Here is an 18,960-nt window from a genome sequence, read left to right on the forward strand (position 1 = left end):
TATTTAGCAAAAAAGAATGTGGCTATGTTTACATGAAAGGGATTTTGATTTGAAGTAAGATGTTAACATATTTGTTTTTGTTTGTTAAAGTTTGGACTGAAATGATGCGATGAGTGGATGAATCCAGTTGCAAGTCATCAGTGGGTCTGGCCGACTCGGTCAACCCAGAGTATGGAACACACAAGTTGAATCAAGCTGTCCCTTTGATTCATTAAAGTATCTTATCATCGTCTCACACAGTGAGTGCCCGTGATGAAACAGATACCAGACAATTCTAGTGCACGGGATAAAAAAGAAAACTAATATATATCTCCAAGTTGCACGTGATGAAAGAGATACAAGGCAACTGGCAAACCCTCACGCGTTTAGAGAGACCAATTCCCCCCACCCAAAATGTTATTCTATGCCATTCTCCAATACTCCCAATTCTCACCAATCAAAGGCAATTGGCAAACCCTCACACGCCCTCCCTCTCTTCCTTTATCCAGGCTTGGGACCGACAACGTAAGACAAACTTACAAAGGCGGAGTTATATATCCAATCCAATAACCACCTCCGGAGAGCAACAATACTTTAACCATATGTTAAGACTAAACATAAAGGTAAGCACTACGTACATGGGATGCCCACTATGCCACCACTTCATCCCAACAAGAGCACGCATCCTAACAAAACAAGGATTAAGGAAGATCATGTCATTCAAACCTTGTTTGATCGGGCAAGATCAATCCAATTTCTCTATGTTATTTGAGAGGCCCTCAAACGAGGTAAACTTTCGCCATGGGCGATGAAATAAGGTGAATTTTCATTCTAACTGATCAAGTGTGTGTTTCTCATCACAAGAGTCCCAGGCACCACAAACCTATCACCTATCGAAAAATTCAAAAGAGGCCAATGATTTCTATAACATCACATATCTTGATGCATTCAAGCTTATTATTGCTCAAAGCAAGCAGAGATAAGCCTATATCAGAAACAATCAAATTAAACATCTTTGATATTTGCAAGCACCAACACGGGGGAAGAAACTAAGAATGTAAATGTCTATCATCAAGTCAACTCAGTACCTTGGTGATCATGCAACTTGAAATTGATTCAGCGAATTAACATCAAACACAGTCAATACCAAATAGTTAAGGATTCATTTATCCAAAAGATAGTCACAGCGAAGACAGCTAAGCTACCTACACAATTTAATCCAAAAACCAACACTTTCAGAAAAATGGCAAGGGAATAAGGTATGCAAACCTTGAACGTTTTCTGATGAGTCAAACATCTAAGTGGACTTTTATTGCCATCTGAACTCATCGCAAAGCTAAATTCCACACTAGTGTCAACATAAAGAAGTGAATGATAAAGCATTACTTTCTACGCTTGTTGGGACCGGTCTTGTACCCACCCTTGGTAGGCTTTCCCCAAGGTGTTCGAGAACCCTTCCCATGAGACCCACTACTCTTGCTCTTACCCTCACCTCCACCATGAGGATGATCAACTGGATTCATTGCCACTCCTCGAACCGTTGGTCTGATGCCTCGCCACTGGTTTTGCCCAGCCTTATAGAGTTTCTTGGGCTTATTTCCATCACTTGGGACTGTACCAATTGTAGCCCGGCATTTAGAATCAATCCACTTTTCAACACCTGAAGGCAGTCTCACTAAACACCTTGAAACAGTGGGTTCTTTCAAAATCTTTGCAAAAGTGCCTGGTGCTCGAACTAACTTGCCACCTTGGCCCGGGTTCATCTCGATGCTGTGTATTTTGGCTTGAATGTGCATATCAGCAAGCGGCAAGCACCTTCCGTATTGTGAATTGATATCATAGTGAAACAACTGATTACTTGAACCAGCTACATCTGTGGAAAGTATAACATTACTAGTAAAGTTCATTTCGGCAGCAACTAGATCAATGCACATAAAAAGAAAGGCTTTTCCTAATTTCGACACCTGAAAATGGACACAACCATTCTTAGGATCATTGCTAAAAATTATATGGGTGCAAACTTGCAAAGGTAGTTTAAAGAGCAGAAGAAAGAGATGACACCAAAGAGGAGGAAATGAAATAGCACAATATCAACATAGAGAAGACGGTTGTTCATTCACGGATACAACGGTTTATTGATCATCGTTTTGCTTAAGAAAAACAGAACATCTGTAGGAAAGGAAATAGCACAATATCACCATAGATAAGACGATTGTTCATTTACGGATACAACGGTTATTTATTGATCATTGTTTTGTTTAAGACAAACAGAACATCTGTATTATCTTATCAAATAGAAACATCCCACATTCCACGAACTATGGCACAAACATCCCTTGAAATACAGCAGTTCAGTCATCAAACTCTAGGCGCCTACTACCTATCGGCTCTGCCATAACTCTCTGGTTAACCCTATATGGCATTGACCTTATAGTTGCCGGCTTATTTTTCCTAATTTTTTAAACTAACAAGCATTCGTATATAAATTATACAGACGATAACTTCACTCAAGAATTCACTTCAAATCTGCGTAATTTTTCTTACCCCTTCATTTCTCAGAAACCAAACAGCAATTTGGCTCACATATCCAACCCAATGAGCTTAACATGCAAGCTTAAACATTTTTAACAGCTCGAATCAGCTAATTTAAATTGATGTCAAATGAGGAAATGGCATGAAATGAAATACCGGTGGAGAGAGTGCGATTGGAGGCGCGGGTGGGGACATTGATGACGTTGGAGTGGCGTAGGAGCCTATTCAACAGGGAAGACGAAGCAGCTCCAGCTCTCCACACCGCCATACGATCCACTTCTACCCCTCCAGCTCTAGGTTTCCCTCCACCTCTCTTCTTTGTTCGCGCAGCGGCCGCAATTCATTCGGTGCTCTGCGTTTGGCTCCTGTCATTCCTAATACCGCCTTTAAACTGAAACGACCCCGTTTTTGTGTAGCTTAATTATGAAGGGGTTTTCGCTGTGATTCACTCGTTAATTTTGTGAGCCACGGTCAATCACTTCAACTAATTCCTTTTAGGATAATACTTGCATCCCAAATGACGGAATGCACATATTTCTTCATTTGTGAATAGTACCATATATTGAGCGTATAAACATAATGATTGGAACCATTTGATTTTTTAATCATTATTTAAAGATTACTCTTACAAAAAATCATTCAAATCGAAAATCGTTTAATCATCCAAACATATAAAAAAAACTAATGGACAACATGAATATGTTCCTTGGCACCTACACCATTAATTTGTTCTATACATTTCAATAACTAAATGTTCCTCTCTCCTTAGGTGATTAAAAAATTTAGCCTCTAAAAAGAAAAGAAAAATGAGAAAAACACTTTGTCGAAGATTCCCACCCACCCACCACACACCACCATGTAACTTGTAGTTTCTTTTGTGGTCGTTCTTTCACTCTAGCAACAAAAGTGTTTATGATTGTGGTTGCTCTCTTGCCTTATTAATGAGAGACCTTTGTAGCATCTATGACTTAATGCTCAAACTTGATTCTTTGAGTTGCAACTGTTGTTTATTGTTGAGGAGGTGGTTCTTGTATTGTTTGTTGTTTTATGCCCGTAGCTAAGAACTATAAGAGGAAGCTCAGAGTATATTGGAAGTGACTCATAGTAATGATTCTTTATCGATGATTGCAAGATTAACAAAAAATGTTACCGTTTTATCCCTATGATGTTGATATGATATAGTATAACAACTTAATATGTTTAGTCCTTGTATTCTCGATGAATTTGTAATGAAGAAAATTTAGTGCTTTTTTATTTACACTTGACATGTCTTATTAGTTGAAAATCATAGTATGCTTATGAATATATAGAGATTAATAAACATGAATAAATCGAAGAATGAACCGACTACAAACGAATATAATTTTATTATTAATTGAAAACAGAGATTTCTAACACACTAGTTATAGAGGACTAATCATAATCACATGCAAAAAAACAAAACTCTAAATTTAATGGACTAGGCACAAATTCTAACTTAAACCCTAATTTTTTAATTTTATTTCAAAAAATACTTATTCTCCCGATCGGACCACGTCATTCCCCAGTCAGGCCAAGAATTTGAGTGGGACCGGATCTGGGTTCACTCGGATTCAAATCAGTAGGATTTTAAGAATATTCTTAATCATCGTATATCATCTGATCATAAATAATTTTAAATTTTTTATTTAAAATTAAACATAATTATTACTTAACGAAAACTGGTTTGTATAATAAACTGCTATCCTCACAAAGGGAACAAGATCCTCGCTGGATCCTTCTATCAGGATCCTCCGGCTGCAGTAATCTCGTCCGTTCAACTGCAAATCGGACGGTCAAAAGACAATCACCCGTGTGCTGACAGCAACAGAAGCTGCGATGGCAGTAGTGGCCTCGGATCCTCCGCCTCTCGCGGATGTCGGAGAAGACGACGGCCCGGGATCGTAGCAGCGGCCTGGAAGAAGGCGCAGCAAAATCGGCTAGAAAAAATGAAGAAAAAAATTTGAAGAAGCAGCAGAATTGCAGAGAAGAAAGAATATGAACTGAAGAGGAAGAAGCTGCAGCAGCAGAACCGCATAGAAAAAGAAGAAGAAAGGTGTTGGGGAAGGATCCGGAGGATCCGGATAAAAGGGATTCGGAGAGGATCCAAAGAGCTCGGATCCTCATCCAGTGGGACCAACGAAGATACTGACAAAGCTGACATGACCAATCCCAAGGGTGTTATCCTCAATCGATTTAACTCGATATAAAATGCTCTGCTTGAATAGCGTCGTGTTCCCATTCGTAATTGGCAAGTCTTAGGTTACACTAGCAGCTCTCTCTCTCTTTCTCTCCAATGGCGACCATTTCTTCAGCTTCAGTTCGCACTCCGAACTTCTCTTCGTCCTTCTCCTCGGAGCACCTCCAATCCCTCGGTTTCTCTGAAACGCTATTGTTTCCTCTGACGAGTTCAGCTTCGAGATCAATAATCCATAGCCATGACCGCCACAAGCAACTCGCGGTCTCCGCTAGAAGCTTCGACCAGAATATCTCCGACAGCGGCTTCTCTTCCAACGGCTCTCCTCCTTCGACCGCCCGCTCCAAGTATGCACGCGTTATGTATAGATGTAAATTTGCGTGTTTCGTTAAAAAGATTATTAGATTTAATTTGTGATTATTGATTGATAAATCAGGGTAAGAAGGCACACGATTTCGGTGTTCGTTGGGGATGAAAGTGGAATGATAAATCGGATAGCAGGGGTGTTTGCTAGGAGGGGATACAACATCGAGTCCCTGGCTGTTGGTCTTAACAAGGACAAAGCTCTCTTCACCATCGTCGTCTCCGGAACCGAAACGGTCTTACGCCTCGTGATCGAGCAGCTTAACAAGCTCGTCAATGTTATGAAGGTTTAGCTTCTAATCTAATACAAATTTCTGATTAATTAATGTATTAAAATGTTAATTACTCTAGGTAAAGTGTGACCTGCAGCCTTATGTGAGCTAATATTTAGGATTTTTATGTACTCCTGGTCACTTGTGCTGCAGTATGTGTTAAAATATTGAATGCATTTGTAAATTATTTTGTTTACTGATTTTTCAGTTTGTTTGTTTGTTTTTTATAACGTGGCGGGTAGGTTGAAGATCTCTCAATTGAGCCTCAGGTGGAGCGTGAACTAATGCTTATAAAAGTAAATGCCGATCCAAGCTATCATGCCGAGGTAGTTATAGAATCATCCCTGGTATTAGACATAGCTAGTATTGCTCAAGGTTTTGAAATGCGTATGTTTACGATTTTCTGTTTTTGTTTATATTTTACCAGATCAAGTGGTTAGTGAGCATCTTTAGAGCAAAGATTGTGGATATCTCGGAACACTCGGTAACCATCGAGGTAATGATTGGTACACGTTCAGTGCAGATGTCATCTCTAGGCAGGCCTTTCGTTGAGACCAAGTGAATGTTCATACTTCCTCCATTATTTATAAGATTGAGCATCTGTACATTGATGTGAAGTTTGACTTTTACTCAAGTCCCAAAACCAAGTTAACCGTTTTTATATTATTATTTTTATGATATAGGTGACAGGAGATCCTGGGAAGATGGTTGCTCTGCAAAGAAATTTCAGCAAGTTTGGGATCAGAGAAGTTGCCAGAACTGGAAAGGTGCCTATTTGATAGAGAATCATTGAAATTCTCTTTTCTTCTTCACCTAAGATCTCATTCAGCAGTTTTGAGTGATGTGTCATGCATCAATATATTTTGTTGTTCTTGCCTGTAGATTGCCTTGAGGAGGGAAAAGTTGGGTGCATCTGCTCCATTTTGGCGATATTCAGCAGCGTCATATCCTGACCTTGGGAGAACAGTTCCTGTGGATGCTCTTGTGGGGGTTGAAAACGGACTAGTTAATGCTGAATCTGATGTGTCTTCTGGGGTATTTTCTTCCACAGCCTTTGGTTTGATTAGTCCTCACCAAATGCATCTCCTGTACTCTGTTTTTTCGTCTCCCATGCTTCTTACAATTTGATGAGATTACGTATGAGGTTGACCCTTTTCTCTGGAGAAAATGGGAATTATCATGCACTTTTTGATTACTTGATTTGATGTTATTTATTTCAGTTTCGATATACATATAATTCCATTCTAATCATAAGGCCTTTCATAATACAAGAGTCATTATGAAACTTTTTCTGTAGCTATATTATCTGTTGATAAGCTGTTGCTACATTTAAATCTCATGAAAAAAACCTTTATTGAATGCAATCTTTCCCTTCTTTTTAATCTTGAAACAGTGATTCTATTATTTTTGTACGTAACTGCTAATCATCATTGACTTTTCAATTAATACATATACATTTGTTCACGAAGGGTGATGTTTATCCTGTGGAGCCGTCTGATACCTTTACTGTCAATCAAGTTCTTGATGCTCACTGGGGTGTTCTCAATGATGAAGATGTAAGTAAATCATTTGATCGCTAAATGGTAATTTTTCAGTTTCTATCTCTTTCAATGGGGGTGCAAGTCATACCCTATCATAATCACTGGGTTTTTCTATTTTATTTTGAGAATACATCAAAGCACTCAGTTTCTATCTCATTCTAAACCCTACTGAATTTTGTTGACTATTTTTCTTTGAGCTACGCATTTCAGACTAATGGACTTCGATCACACACTTTATCCATGCTCGTGAATGACATTCCTGGGGTTCTCTACATTATTACTGGCGTTTTTGCCCGAAGGGGTTATAACATTCAGGTATATTTTCTCTGCTGTTATTTCCTCCTCTCTGTCTTCTACTCAGGCAGCAAGTTTTAGGCTTCTGTTTAAATGGGCTGATTTATTGCTACCAGAGCTTAGCTGTTGGCCATGCGGAAGCTGAGGGGCTATCTCGCATTACTACTGTTGTTCCTGGTACAGATGAATCAATTAGCAAGTTGGTGCAGCAGCTTTATAAGCTTGTTGATATTCATGATGTAAGAATGTTAACTACTCCAAAGAAGGCATTTTTCTCGGCATGTTAAAGAAAATATGTTGATTCTCATCTGTTGTGATTAATGCAACGAATAAATTTAATGCCATCTGGTGAATGCGATTATAGTCTATGCATGATTTGTCTGTACTGCACCACATATTCTGAGTCTTGCATTCACATTTTTGACCTAAATTGCCTGATTATAGTCTCCCCTTCTTTCACAATCATTGTTATTTATAATTGCTGGTTGAATAGCCTGGGAGCATGAAACATCATCAGTCTGTTGTTGTCTCCACAACTAAGTCACCCTCAGATATGATGGAGGGAAAGAAAGAGAATAAGATTTAATTGGGAGGGGATAGTCCAAACCCGGAAGTCCAGCACTTAGATGGCTCATCGCCTTGGCTTCATAACTTCTTTGCACCCTTTACTTTTGTCAGAATAGTTTTGGACCTTTTTTCCCCATAATTTCAGTATCCATAACACTAATAGTCTTTCTTATGTTTAAGTTAAGAATGGCGGCCTTGATGTGAATAACAAAATTTATAACTTTTGACTTGTTCAGGTTCAAGATCTTACCAATTTGCCATTTGCCGAGCGGGAATTGATGTTGATAAAAATTGCTGCGAATGCTGCTGCTCGAAGAGATGTACTTGATATTGGCAACATTTTTAGGGCCAAGGCTGTTGACGTTTCTGATCACACAATAACCCTTGAGGTGAATATTCCCTTTTCATATTATATACATAGAGGAAAATACCTCACTTGCTATGACCCGACGTGAATGACGCTATAAAGTACCTCAAGATGATGTATGTGGGTGATGATGGATGCTAAGGGGCCATTTTACGTTGTTAGAGGACAGATCTTGCTGTTGGTAACTTGGCACTGATCAAATTACTGATTTGCTTTTGTCCAGCTAACAGGAGACCTGGACAAGATGGTTGCATTGCAGAGGTTGTTAGAGCCCTATGGAATTTGTGAGGTTTGTCCTGCATTCTTTAGTCAAGTCTTGAAAATTTTGATATGGGCAGCTTGCATCATGAGTCTTGGCTTAGTTCTGTGAATGCGGCGTAATTTGTCTTGGCTATATTTTATGGGCCGACTCCTTAGGCAATCACGAACTTATTTTCCCTCTAGATTTTTTGGGTGGCATTATTGCTTCAAGATATCAACAATTCTTTATGGATTTGGCAGGTGGCGCGTACTGGACGAATTGCACTGGTGCGTGAGTCAGGTGTGGATTCGAAATACCTGCGTGGATATTCTTTTCCTCTGTAGTTGGAACTGGCTGGTTGATAATGATTTGGGAAACTTGAATGGGAGCACTTGTAAATGTGTGCAAGGTGCGCAATCTTGTGCGTACATATGAGTCAGATGGCAGACTCCAAGTTGAAGGGCTCAAGCAGACTGACTAGTACAACTTCAACTTTGTGCTTACACTTTTTATTGCAGATCACCTTCCGCTAGGATATTTGTTTTTGTTTTTTGTTTTTTTTGTTTTTTTTCAGTCCATGGAACTTATTTATTTTCGTTAGTAAAAGATAAAATCTGTGTTTGCTGAAACAGAACAATGTAAGTATTCGGAACATCACGCTAGTATAGCTGATCTGTAATGCGTGTCTTTCTGTATTCGAATTTTGATCATATATGCTGGAAATTGGAAAGTATGAATTGCTTATCCTCTTTTCTCTTTGTTTGCTTGTTTTTGCCCTCACCAACTTCTCCATTCTCTTTTCTTTTCTTTTCTTTTGAATTCAGAGATGGAGCAGAACAATATAGTGTTTAAGGGGAGTGTGTTAAGCATAGATGTCATATAGTTTTGTTATTATGCGATTCTGGGATTTTCTATTATGCTCCGGGGTATTTTGCACTCCAATGTTTTTGGCTGTTAGATCAAAACCTCCGAACTATTTGGTAACGAATGAGTATTTGGTTCTACTATATAGTTTACATATTTGAATGATAAAAGGTTGTGTAAGATTATATATAGGAAGAGTACTACATTACGAATATTTTGATTGAGTGGAAAGGAATGGATGATAATAGTGTCACTCCTTGGAAACTAAGACAAGTTGCTTTCCAATATTGCGGCCGGAGAAGAGGCCGACGAGGGCTTTGGGAGCATTGTCAAGGCCTTCAGCAATGTCTTCCACATAAGTCAATTTGCCTTGTTTGATGTAGGATATGACCAGGTCTAGGAACTTTGGATAAAGGTGAAAGTGATCCGCCACTATGAACCCTTCCATGCGCACCCGATTCCCGATCATGTACATCAAATTCTGTACACCTGCAGTCTGGCTACCGTCGAACTGTGAGATCATTCCACACGCTGCGATCCGCCCTTTGAATCTCATGTTTAGTAGCACTGCATCCAGCATCTTTCCCCCAACACTCTCATAGTATATGTCAATGCCTTCCGGAAAGTACCTGCATCATACACCCACATCTCGTCGTATACTTTTCTTTGAATGAATATTTGGGGATGGGGAATTCAAACTCAGGACGTCGGGTGCAGGGGTGAATGCTCTTAAAGTTGATCTCGGTTACTATACTAACCTTTTCAGAGCTGCAACCAAGTCGGTCTCTTCCTTATAGTTGAAAGCTTCGTCGAATCCAAACTTGTTCTTTAGCAGATCGACCTTATATAGTGTAAATAATATTGTAAGGAGATCCATTCAAAGCTAATAAAAATGACAAGTGGTTTTGGTTGATGCTAGCAATTAGCATATATAGTTAATTTAAGTTACCTTTTTTCTGCTTCCAGCAGTTCCAACAACATAGCAGCCCGACAATTTGGCAAACTGGCCAACAAGCTGGCCAATCGCTCCAGCTGCGGCGGAAACAAAGACTTTCTCCCCCGGCTTAGGTGAACAAACCTCATAGAAACCGGCATAAGCAGTCATACCATTCATGCCTGCGTAATAAGAAAGTGAAGAGATTCAATCAAGAGGATAAGTATATGTATACGAATATACAGGATCGCTCAAGCGCTAACGGGTTACCAAGAATTCCAGTATAGTAAGAGAGGGGGACATCAGTGTGCTGAATTTTTATCAAAGATTCCGTGGCCGTGATGACACTATATTCTTCCCAGCCGGTAAACCCCCAAACCAAGTCGCCTTTGGCGAATTTGGGATGGCCGGAATCCAAAACCTTAGACACTCCGTATCCGCTTATAGGCTGACCAGGTCTGTACATGTCGAGGGCGTAGGAGGAGGAAGCGTCGAGCTTCTTCATGCGCGCAGCCATGTAAGGGTCGCACGAGAGGTAGAGATTCTTGAGTAGAACGCCGGTGAATCCCCGAGGGAGCTTGAGCTTGATCTTGCTGGTGCTCACGCACATGTTGGAGTCCTTTGGATTCCCACTCATGAGATGCTCCTTAAGTAACACCTGCTTGTTGCTCACTTCCTCCACGCCCTCCGCTTCGACATTATTCGCCATTGCAGCCTCGTCTCCGTGTTAGTAACTTTTTCTCTGTTCAGTTTTGCAAGATTAGAATTAGGAAATCCAGATGCGAAGAATGCAGGGCAAATAGAAGAAGTCCCAGAGAGAAGAAGAGGGGTTTTCGTGAGTGGTAGTGGTGTGGACACACGTGCGATTGTTTGTTCTAGTTCGATGCATGGGCTAGCAATGTCGTCGTGTCCATAAATAAAGGCAAACCTCATGACTCGCCTAAAACGTGTAAATCCTTATCACCTTTTACTCGTTCAATATTTCTATATTTTTTTTTTGTTTGATGTTCAAAATCTTCTGTAACTAAAATTTTATGTGGCCTCTCTATTTGAGTAACACGTGATTTGAACTCAAGTATTGGAGTTTTAGACTGCTGTTTTTGTCTGGCTTTTTTACCAAAATTATACATATTGACTCTCTATTCAACGGCGGATTTAGAAACACCTTAAAGGATTTCAGTGTTAAAGTACAAGTTTTTTAGATAGAAATAAGCGCGAATTCACTGAGGCATTTTATCGAATTTTATTGCACACTTGGTGGGTTCATTATCGTCAATCAAACTGATTAGTGATTGATATAATTTGTTGAGTGTTGTCAACGCAACTTGTCAAAATATGCCTTGGTAGGCACAAAAGAGACTCATACTAAACAATGAAGGGTCCTTGGAAGGAAGGAGGATTCTCTACCCTCCTATTCCCATCCCCTTCCATCCCCTTCTCTCACACATTGTTTTTTATCTTATTATCTCTATAAAAAAATCAATATAAGATGTTGATGTGGCTTAACCGTGACCGTTCAAATAAGAGGGCACGGAAGGGTAGAGAGATTAGGAGGGTAGAGAATCCTCCTCCCCTTGGAAGACCTTCAAATGTATATTTTCCACACTCCAAGTGGTATTGAGACCATCTTGGTTCCAATGTACATCTAAGTCTCCTTGTAAAGCTTTTTCAATTATCGATGCTCTGATTTTTGAAAGAATCTCTTCCCTTGTAATATTGGATGGATTTAGTTAAAAAAAAAGGGTTGATTTGACAATCCAGAAATTTTACTTGAGCTTGGTATTACCACGTGATCATGCTAAGCTTAATCAGAGAACATTTATTAAGGGAACAAAACAGCTCCCCTCAACACAATTATTTATAACCAGAACATGCTGTTACAAAAACCACCTCGTACAAGTTGTAATTTACTAGTTACACACACGCTAACAGGGACTATTGGGCGTCTGTGAGTGATGAAGTCAATCCCTGGAAACTAAAACCACCTGCTTTCCGACATTGCGGCCGGCAAAGAGCCCTATCAGAGCTGCCGGAGCGCTCTCAATGCCTTCAACTACATCTTCCACGTATGTTATCTTCCCTTCTTTTATGGATGGTAGTACTGTTTCAAGAAACTTCCCGTAGAGATGATAGAAACTAGAAGCCACGAAACCTTGCATACGGAGCTGTTTAGAGATCATTGACGTTAAATTATGCACGCCTTCCTTCTGCTCAAGGTTGTACTGCGAGATCATCCCACAAACTGTGATTCGGCCATTCATCCTCATGTTTAGCAGGACTGCATCGAGCATCTTTCCCCCAACATTTTCAAAGTATATATCGATGCCTTCAGGAAAGTACCTGTTAAGTAAATTACACATTCAGAATATACATGTTTAGCCCAATGTTTAAGCAATATATAGGAAGTGGAAAATCAACCTCACATACTCAAGAACCTTTCATTTTCTTTCATTTTCTAATCTTCTCTCTCTTTCGAAAGATTGGGGATTAGATCTTAAGTTTTGTTATTGATGTTAAGGCCTTTCAGAAAAGGGGTCGTATTGTTGACACATGAAAAACTCAGTCTGCCTTCAGCAGATTAAAATTAGAAACAAAAATGCCCCTCATCACCATTCATAAAGTTCTGATTCTGATCAAAAGTTAAAACACATTACACAGATATATAGGACTGACCTTTTTAAGGCAGCATCCAAGTTAGGTTCTTCTTTATAATTGAAAGCCTCGTCAAACCCGAACTTGTTCCTCAGCAAATCAACCTTAACTCGCAGAAAAGGCATACAAATATATAACATTGAAGTGCTTCAATTGACTCCAGCATGTTGAAGAATAAAAGTAAACGAGTTGAACACATTTGATGGCAATGATGATAAAAAAATTATTGGTCACCAACACCATTTGTACTTCAGCACAAGATGTTCTGTTTCATTTTCCAAATTTGCGAACCACAAAAAATCGTCATACATACATGTCTTTACAAGAATATTCTGACTCACAGCTATGAATTGCCAATTAATGTATTAATTCCTAATTTCCTATTGATTACCAAATAGCAATGACTCACCTTTTCTTTGCTTCCAGCACTCCCAACAACTTTGCGAATTGCCCAACAAGTTGACCTACTGCTCCAGATGCGGCAGAAACGAAGACTGTCTCTCCTTTCTTTGGCGTGCAAACCTCATGAAAACCAGCATAAGCAGTTATACCAGGCGTTCCTACATAAGACAAATATAGTAGATGAACCTTGAGCATCAAGCAGGACATATCATGCATACAAATTAAGCCTTACATATTACCAAAATTATGTTTCATGACGGTTTAAATTTGATTAGAATGGATTACTCTATCATCCCATTCTATCAAGAAGAATAGTACACATCAAGGCAGGTAAGTTACTGCATGACTAATGGAAAAAAAAAAAAAATGTTTGATGGCAATCAAGTTCCTTACTACACTACTAAAGAGTGTCAGAATTGAGCAAAAGCAATTCACTGTCAGTATCATATTGGTCAATGCAGGAAAGATACAGCTAGAAATCGAAATGTGGAGATCCTTTCATGAGAGAAGACCATTCGTCAAAAACGAAGATTTTGACACTGTCCTTAAACTTCTGATCTTAGAATGAAAATTGGAATCAAGTCACTCAGCATATAACAATATGTGACATATGTGAACCAATTTATCTACCAATTTCATTCAAGACTTACGAACTTCACACTCAAGTTTCATTAGTCAATACAAACGTATGAGATTATAAATTTCAGATAGCTAGCTATGTGCCGCAGAAGCAATTTTCCGAAGACATCAACTTCAAAATTTGGTGAAAATAGCACTAGAAATATACCTAGAATTCCAGTATAGTAAGAGAGTTGGACATCGGTGTCGTGAATCTTAAACAGGGCCTGTGTGGCAGTGATGAGACTGTATTCTTCCCACCCGGTCATCCCCCAAACGAAATCGCCTTCCTTGAACTTGGGATCCCCCGATTCCAAAACTTTAGCCACTCCGTATCCGGTTATAGGCTGCCAGTCCACAGCATTTCAATATCAATGTGATCAAGTTAGTAGTACTAAATAGGAACAAAAATGCAAGCTGTTTTGTTTGGCCAAGAAAAATGACATTGGTTGGATTACGTTCATCACAAAATTAAAATGCAAGCTTGAATTAGTCTCTGTATATTATAAAGCAGAGATATTCAGACACCAAGGGGAAGTTGTGAGGATTACGTTCATCTCAAATCCTTCAGCCCCATTTGTAAATATAGAGAAATTAATGCTAACAATTCTAAAAGTATAACAAGTTAGGGAGATCAGAGAGGGATGATGAACTGACCGAACCGGGGACGAAGCAGCCGACATAACTGCCGGGTTCGCGCTTGGTCATGCGGCCTCTCATATAAGGGTCGCAGGACAAGTAGAGGTTCTTCACCAGAACCCCATTGGAACCTTCTGGAAGCTTCAGCTCGGTGGTGGCCGCGGTGACTAATTGCATGTCGGATTCTTTGGGGAAGCCGGTGACATAGTCTCTCAATATCACCTGCTTGTTGCTCGTCACTTCCATTTTTTATTCTTTTTCTATTGAATTTGCTTCTCTTGTTACAAACAGAGCCGATCGCGGAATGTTTAAATGCGCTGTGAGCAATCAGCAATGTCAAGTCAAGTTGTTAACGGCATTGGTCGTTTATTTCACCTTTGTCGATGCCGCTTTGCCGACTTGATGTCCCCTTTGCCGTCTTCATGTCCGCATCTTGATGTCCCCTTTGCCGTCTTCATGTCCGCTAGTTAGAGAAGAACCTTGATGAATTTTCAACGTTGGTTGAACGAGGAGACGTCTTTCCAACTCAGAGATGGTGGGGAGCCTCCACGTTATAGTAAGTACTTTTCTTCTAATTTGTTTCATCAGATGAATTTTTAACAATTGCACACTAGTAATCAATGAAGAAAATCAATTTATGTGGGGTGGTCCTAATACATTAAAATAGGTGTTTGTGCCGTCCTATCATTTTCATACTTGAATGCGTTGGTTTTTATATGACACAAAAAAATGAATTTGTTGGTTTGTGGTTGGATTTTTGGGATTTGGGGTTTTACTAACTTACTGAATCAAACTAATTCACACGCATTCTACTTTTGAGATATCAGCTTGAAGCAACATGTAGATTCTCTACTTTACTGCGATTTTATTATATGTTAAGAACGTAAAATTAGAAAGAAAAGAAATGAAATTGTATCAGAAAACAATTTCTTTTCTTCTTCTGTATTGACACATGAACTGCACCTACAGAGCAATCCATTTCTTCATTTCTTCAACCTTATCAACAGTAAACCCCAAATACCATAACAAATTAGTGGATCATGCATTGCTCAAAATGCTGGGGAAGGCAAGTTTCAAGTGACACACATGTACAGGACACAATATGCAGTGGATTTAAATAGGTACTCATATTCATGCAGAAAATGGGATCTATGTGGTATTCCTTGTTGTCATGCCATGGCTGCGATTACAAGACAACAGAGGAGGCCATGTTGGCCAAACTTCAAAAACTACAAGTGAAGGGTGATACCAGCACCAATCTGTGATGCATCCAAGAGGAAGCCAAGAAGTGCTACAACACCAATCAGTTATAATTGGAGAACCAAGTGGCAACACTTCCAACAAAGGTTCAAGCAAACTATCCAAGAGAATACTACTGAGTTCCATAACCAAGCTATGGTTTTCAATATCGATGTCAATGACTACGGTGTGTTCATGAAGTACATCGGAGGTCTTGCCGACAACATTCAGAATTAACTGAAATTATTCACCGTAGAAACTACTGGAGAAGCTACTATGAAGGTCCTCCCATCGAGGAAAAAAACAAAAGAGCTAACTTAAAAGATGACAAACAGAAACTTGGCGGTAAATCTGATTGGAAGAAAAAAGGGAAGGAAAGAAAGGAAGGTCCAACACAAAAGAACTATTGTGATCACTTTCAAACCAGTAGACATGCCAGATACAAGTGATGGGTATTTCACCATGAGTTATGACCGAAGCAAGTGATAAACAACCAAAGGAGAAATGACAAAAAGGCTAGCTTGACTAAGCAAAAAGTAGAAGAGTTTCCAGAACTGAGAAACGTCAAGAAGTATGATTTTCGTTTTTAAATCACTCAATTTCGTTGAGTATTGAAGAAGTTATGAACATTTAAAGTTTATCCAGTTTCCGGCGAGTTTTCCAGTTTTTTTGCGGACCAGCCACCCTTCAGACTATTTTATAGCCATCTTCGGCAACCATTGGGCTTCCAAATAAGTATAATATTGTTTTACACTTTTCTATCTTCAGTTTGACATATTATGGGTCGAATTTGGTTAAGAAACGATTGAGTTATGACGCTTTGAAAATTGCCCAAAGAATTTTTAACAGAATGACCAAAATCATGGATGGTGGACAATCTCATGGACCATTTCTATTGATTTTCAATCTCAGGGACCATTTCTATTGATTATGCAAATCTCAGGTACCATTTTGGCTATTTAGCCAAAATTTAATCTCTTTAACCTTGGCTATTATCAAATGTTATAGCCTCGGTATCTTGGACTCAGGCCATCTCCAACCGAGGGCTAGCCAGAGGGCTCGTTTTAGCTCTCTAGCCATCTAAGATATTAATATTTTAATGAACAATATAGGATCATGTTTGCCTCCGTCTCCAACCAAGGGCCAAAGGGCCATAGGGCTCGTTTTAGTCATGTCACAAAAAACCGTATCCAATCGAGGACCAAACATAATTTATTATTTAAATTTAAAAACTACAACAATTTAAATTCAAATCAAACAACTTAAATTTAAAAATTACAACTTATATTTAAAAATTACAATGGTAACTGGTCCAAAAAACCAAAAAAATTAGAACTTAAATTTAATGAATGATTTAGATATTTATAGGAAGAAATAAAATTAGAATTTTTAAGAATTTAAAAAAAAAATTGAATTCAACGGCTAGTCAGCTAGTCGTTGGATACAAATTTTTGTTTAAGCATTCTTGTAGGTTATAACTGATAAGAATGTATTTATATTTTTTTTTAATTTCTAGCTAGCCCTTTGGCTCTTTCAGATTCTGTGGGATCCACCAGCCTTCTGGTTTAATCCTCAGTTGAAAACGATTTTCAAATTAATTTTAACACTCTGATCCTCTAGATCCATCCGTTGAAGATGATCTCATCCAACTGAAGGCGATTTATTTGACACATTCAGCGGTATCTGATAGACTACTCCACCGTTGACAAGAACAAGATAGCTAGATTCAATATTTCTAGCTAGCTAGCTTATAGGAGTTGTAAATTTCATTCAAATTAAACGATCGACCAGCATATATATATATATATATATATATATATTTACCATCACGTCACGTACTGCTACTTTAACTTATATATATATATATAGTTACCATCACGTCACGTACTGCTACTTTAACTTTTACAACTATATAATTTTACCAATATTTAACACCACTTGACAGTTGACACGCACAGAAAATACCGCATCATGGCAATTATTGTGCGACTATGAAGGTAATAAATTGAAAAGAGAAATTTTAAAAGAGTTTATAAAAAGTTGAGTTACTATTTGGATTATCAATTGATTTTATAATGAAATTTCAATATTGTTTAAGATATTAAAGCAATTTAGCTCACGCGTAAAGCTCAATATCTACACATGCTTAATTTCATCTAATTTGTGTTGACTACGTATTTGGCTAAAAGTTCACCACACATGAGGTGGTGTGTAAGGATGTGAAGGTAAAAGATTCTTACATTGATAAAAGAAAAAACCTTACAAAAATTTATAAGAATTTTGGTTACTCTGTATTTTTCCAATTGATTTTGTTGTGGAATTTAACTTCCTTCAATTAGGATATCAATAAGGCATGATCTGGACTCAAGGGTGAAAGTTGAATGTATGCGCTGCATGCTAACACCAAATTAAGAACAAGTACAATTTCAACGCGCCGGCCGAGTCTACTCTACTCATCTCTCTCTCGTCTGAACTATATATTCTATAGCATTTGCTGTGCGGCATATACATAAGTATGTGTGTGTAGCGGCAAACACATCTTAATTTCTCATTCCTCTTCCACATCACCTACGACTTGCCCAATTAACGAAGCCATTTCCAGTTTGTAATGAATGAAAGTCGAAATCCCATCATATTACACTAACTGCGCATCTTTTGGAAATGAACCAGCTGCTTCTATTACAAGAAACCTAGGCTCCCACGCCTAGCTTGCGGCTACCCGCGCGATTAATTTCTTCAACCGATCACGGCCAGCCTGCAGGTAATTTATACTTCCCACCTCAACAACCAGTATGTATATGTTTATTTTGTTGTATAGATTTATGCATGTGTCAGTTGTATAACTAGATAGAGATGGAGGTGGTATTATACCTGATACATTAGCTAGCCCTGTCAAAGAATCACATATGTATATATAGAGAGAGAGAGAGATTAAATATTGGCCGGTGGTTAATCTTTCAAGCTCGCGCATCCCGTCTAAGTCGGCCGGCCGACAATACTCCACTAGGTATTTGGCTAGTTTTAAATTTCAACTGAAGTATATATACTGTATATAATGGTGTATGGATCCGATTTTACACTATCGGTCCGAGCAATCGAGGCCGTAGAATGAGTAAAAATCTGAATCGTTGGATTGCAAAAAGATTGAGATGATTGATAAATAATTTATCTGGATGTTATTATTGATTTTAATCATAATAAAATTATCTGAGGAATTATTGAAAATTATTTCCAAAAATGC

General features: G+C 38.6%; 3 protein-coding genes and 1 pseudogene across 4 annotated transcripts; 1 reads left to right on the forward strand and 3 right to left on the reverse strand.

The window, feature by feature from the left end:
• Positions 1–1,123: 1,123 nt before the first annotated feature.
• On the reverse strand, positions 1,124–2,827 carry LOC108867859 (60S ribosomal protein L2, mitochondrial-like). Of its 2 annotated transcripts, none has more exons than XM_018649617.2 (2): positions 2,668–2,827; positions 1,124–1,852 (listed from the first exon to the last, which is right to left on the reverse strand). In XM_018649617.2, the coding sequence occupies exons 1-2, from the start codon at positions 2,777–2,779 to the stop codon at positions 1,362–1,364; spliced, it is 603 nt and encodes a 200-aa protein (XP_018505133.1). In that variant the 5' UTR covers positions 2,780–2,827; the 3' UTR covers positions 1,124–1,361. The 2 variants fall into 2 exon arrangements, with proteins under 2 accessions (XP_018505133.1, XP_048423250.1); XM_048567293.1 differs by having other exon boundaries at positions 1,124–1,943; positions 2,668–2,809.
• A 1,399-nt stretch (positions 2,828–4,226) lies between these two features.
• LOC103956032 (acetolactate synthase small subunit 2, chloroplastic) lies at positions 4,227–9,115 on the forward strand. The gene is made up of 12 exons (XM_009367964.3): positions 4,227–5,073; positions 5,163–5,376; positions 5,604–5,687; positions 5,789–5,857; positions 6,045–6,128; positions 6,244–6,396; positions 6,831–6,917; positions 7,113–7,217; positions 7,313–7,435; positions 8,000–8,152; positions 8,354–8,419; positions 8,632–9,115. The coding sequence occupies exons 1-12, from the start codon at positions 4,826–4,828 to the stop codon at positions 8,713–8,715; spliced, it is 1,470 nt and encodes a 489-aa protein (XP_009366239.1). The 5' UTR covers positions 4,227–4,825; the 3' UTR covers positions 8,716–9,115.
• Positions 9,116–9,397: 282 nt separating this feature from the next.
• LOC103956033 (2-alkenal reductase (NADP(+)-dependent)) lies at positions 9,398–11,047 on the reverse strand. Its single transcript, XM_009367965.3, has 4 exons — positions 10,440–11,047; positions 10,185–10,351; positions 9,994–10,076; positions 9,398–9,864 (listed from the first exon to the last, which is right to left on the reverse strand). The coding sequence occupies exons 1-4, from the start codon at positions 10,876–10,878 to the stop codon at positions 9,486–9,488; spliced, it is 1,068 nt and encodes a 355-aa protein (XP_009366240.1). The 5' UTR covers positions 10,879–11,047; the 3' UTR covers positions 9,398–9,485.
• Positions 11,048–11,968: 921 nt separating this feature from the next.
• Positions 11,969–15,107, reverse strand: LOC103956035 (annotated as a pseudogene).
• Between the last annotated feature and the right edge of the window lie 3,853 nt (positions 15,108–18,960).

This window comes from the organism of the source record quoted next, unplaced genomic scaffold (genome assembly GCF_019419815.1).
Source record: "Pyrus x bretschneideri cultivar Hongxiangsu unplaced genomic scaffold, Pyrus_bretschneideri_v1 Contig44, whole genome shotgun sequence".
Classification (NCBI taxonomy): Eukaryota; Viridiplantae; Streptophyta; class Magnoliopsida; order Rosales; family Rosaceae; genus Pyrus; species Pyrus x bretschneideri.

Bases quoted from the DNA above. Each gene is read 5' to 3' on its own strand.
- LOC108867859 (XM_048567293.1), bottom strand. From the start codon at position 2,706: ATGTCCCCACCCGCGCCTCCAATCGCACTCTCTCCACCG. The intron at 1,944-2,667 runs GTATTTCATTTC...GTCCATTTTCAG, and splicing joins CAATCGCACTCTCTCCACCG to GTGTCGAAATTAGGAAAAGC.
- LOC103956033 (XM_009367965.3), bottom strand. From the start codon at position 10,878: ATGGCGAATAATGTCGAAGCGGAGGGCGTGGAGGAAGTGAGCAACAAG. The intron at 10,077-10,184 runs GTAACTTAAATT...ACACTATATAAG, and splicing joins CTGCTGGAAGCAGAAAAAAG to GTCGATCTGCTAAAGAACAA. The intron at 9,865-9,993 runs GTTAGTATAGTA...TGTATGATGCAG, and splicing joins TTGGTTGCAGCTCTGAAAAG to GTACTTTCCGGAAGGCATTG.
- LOC103956032 (XM_009367964.3), top strand. From the start codon at position 4,826: ATGGCGACCATTTCTTCAGCTTCAGTTCGCACTCCGAACTTCTCTTCG. The intron at 6,397-6,830 runs GTATTTTCTTCC...TTGTTCACGAAG, and splicing joins AATCTGATGTGTCTTCTGGG to GGTGATGTTTATCCTGTGGA. The intron at 7,436-7,999 runs GTAAGAATGTTA...TGACTTGTTCAG, and splicing joins AGCTTGTTGATATTCATGAT to GTTCAAGATCTTACCAATTT.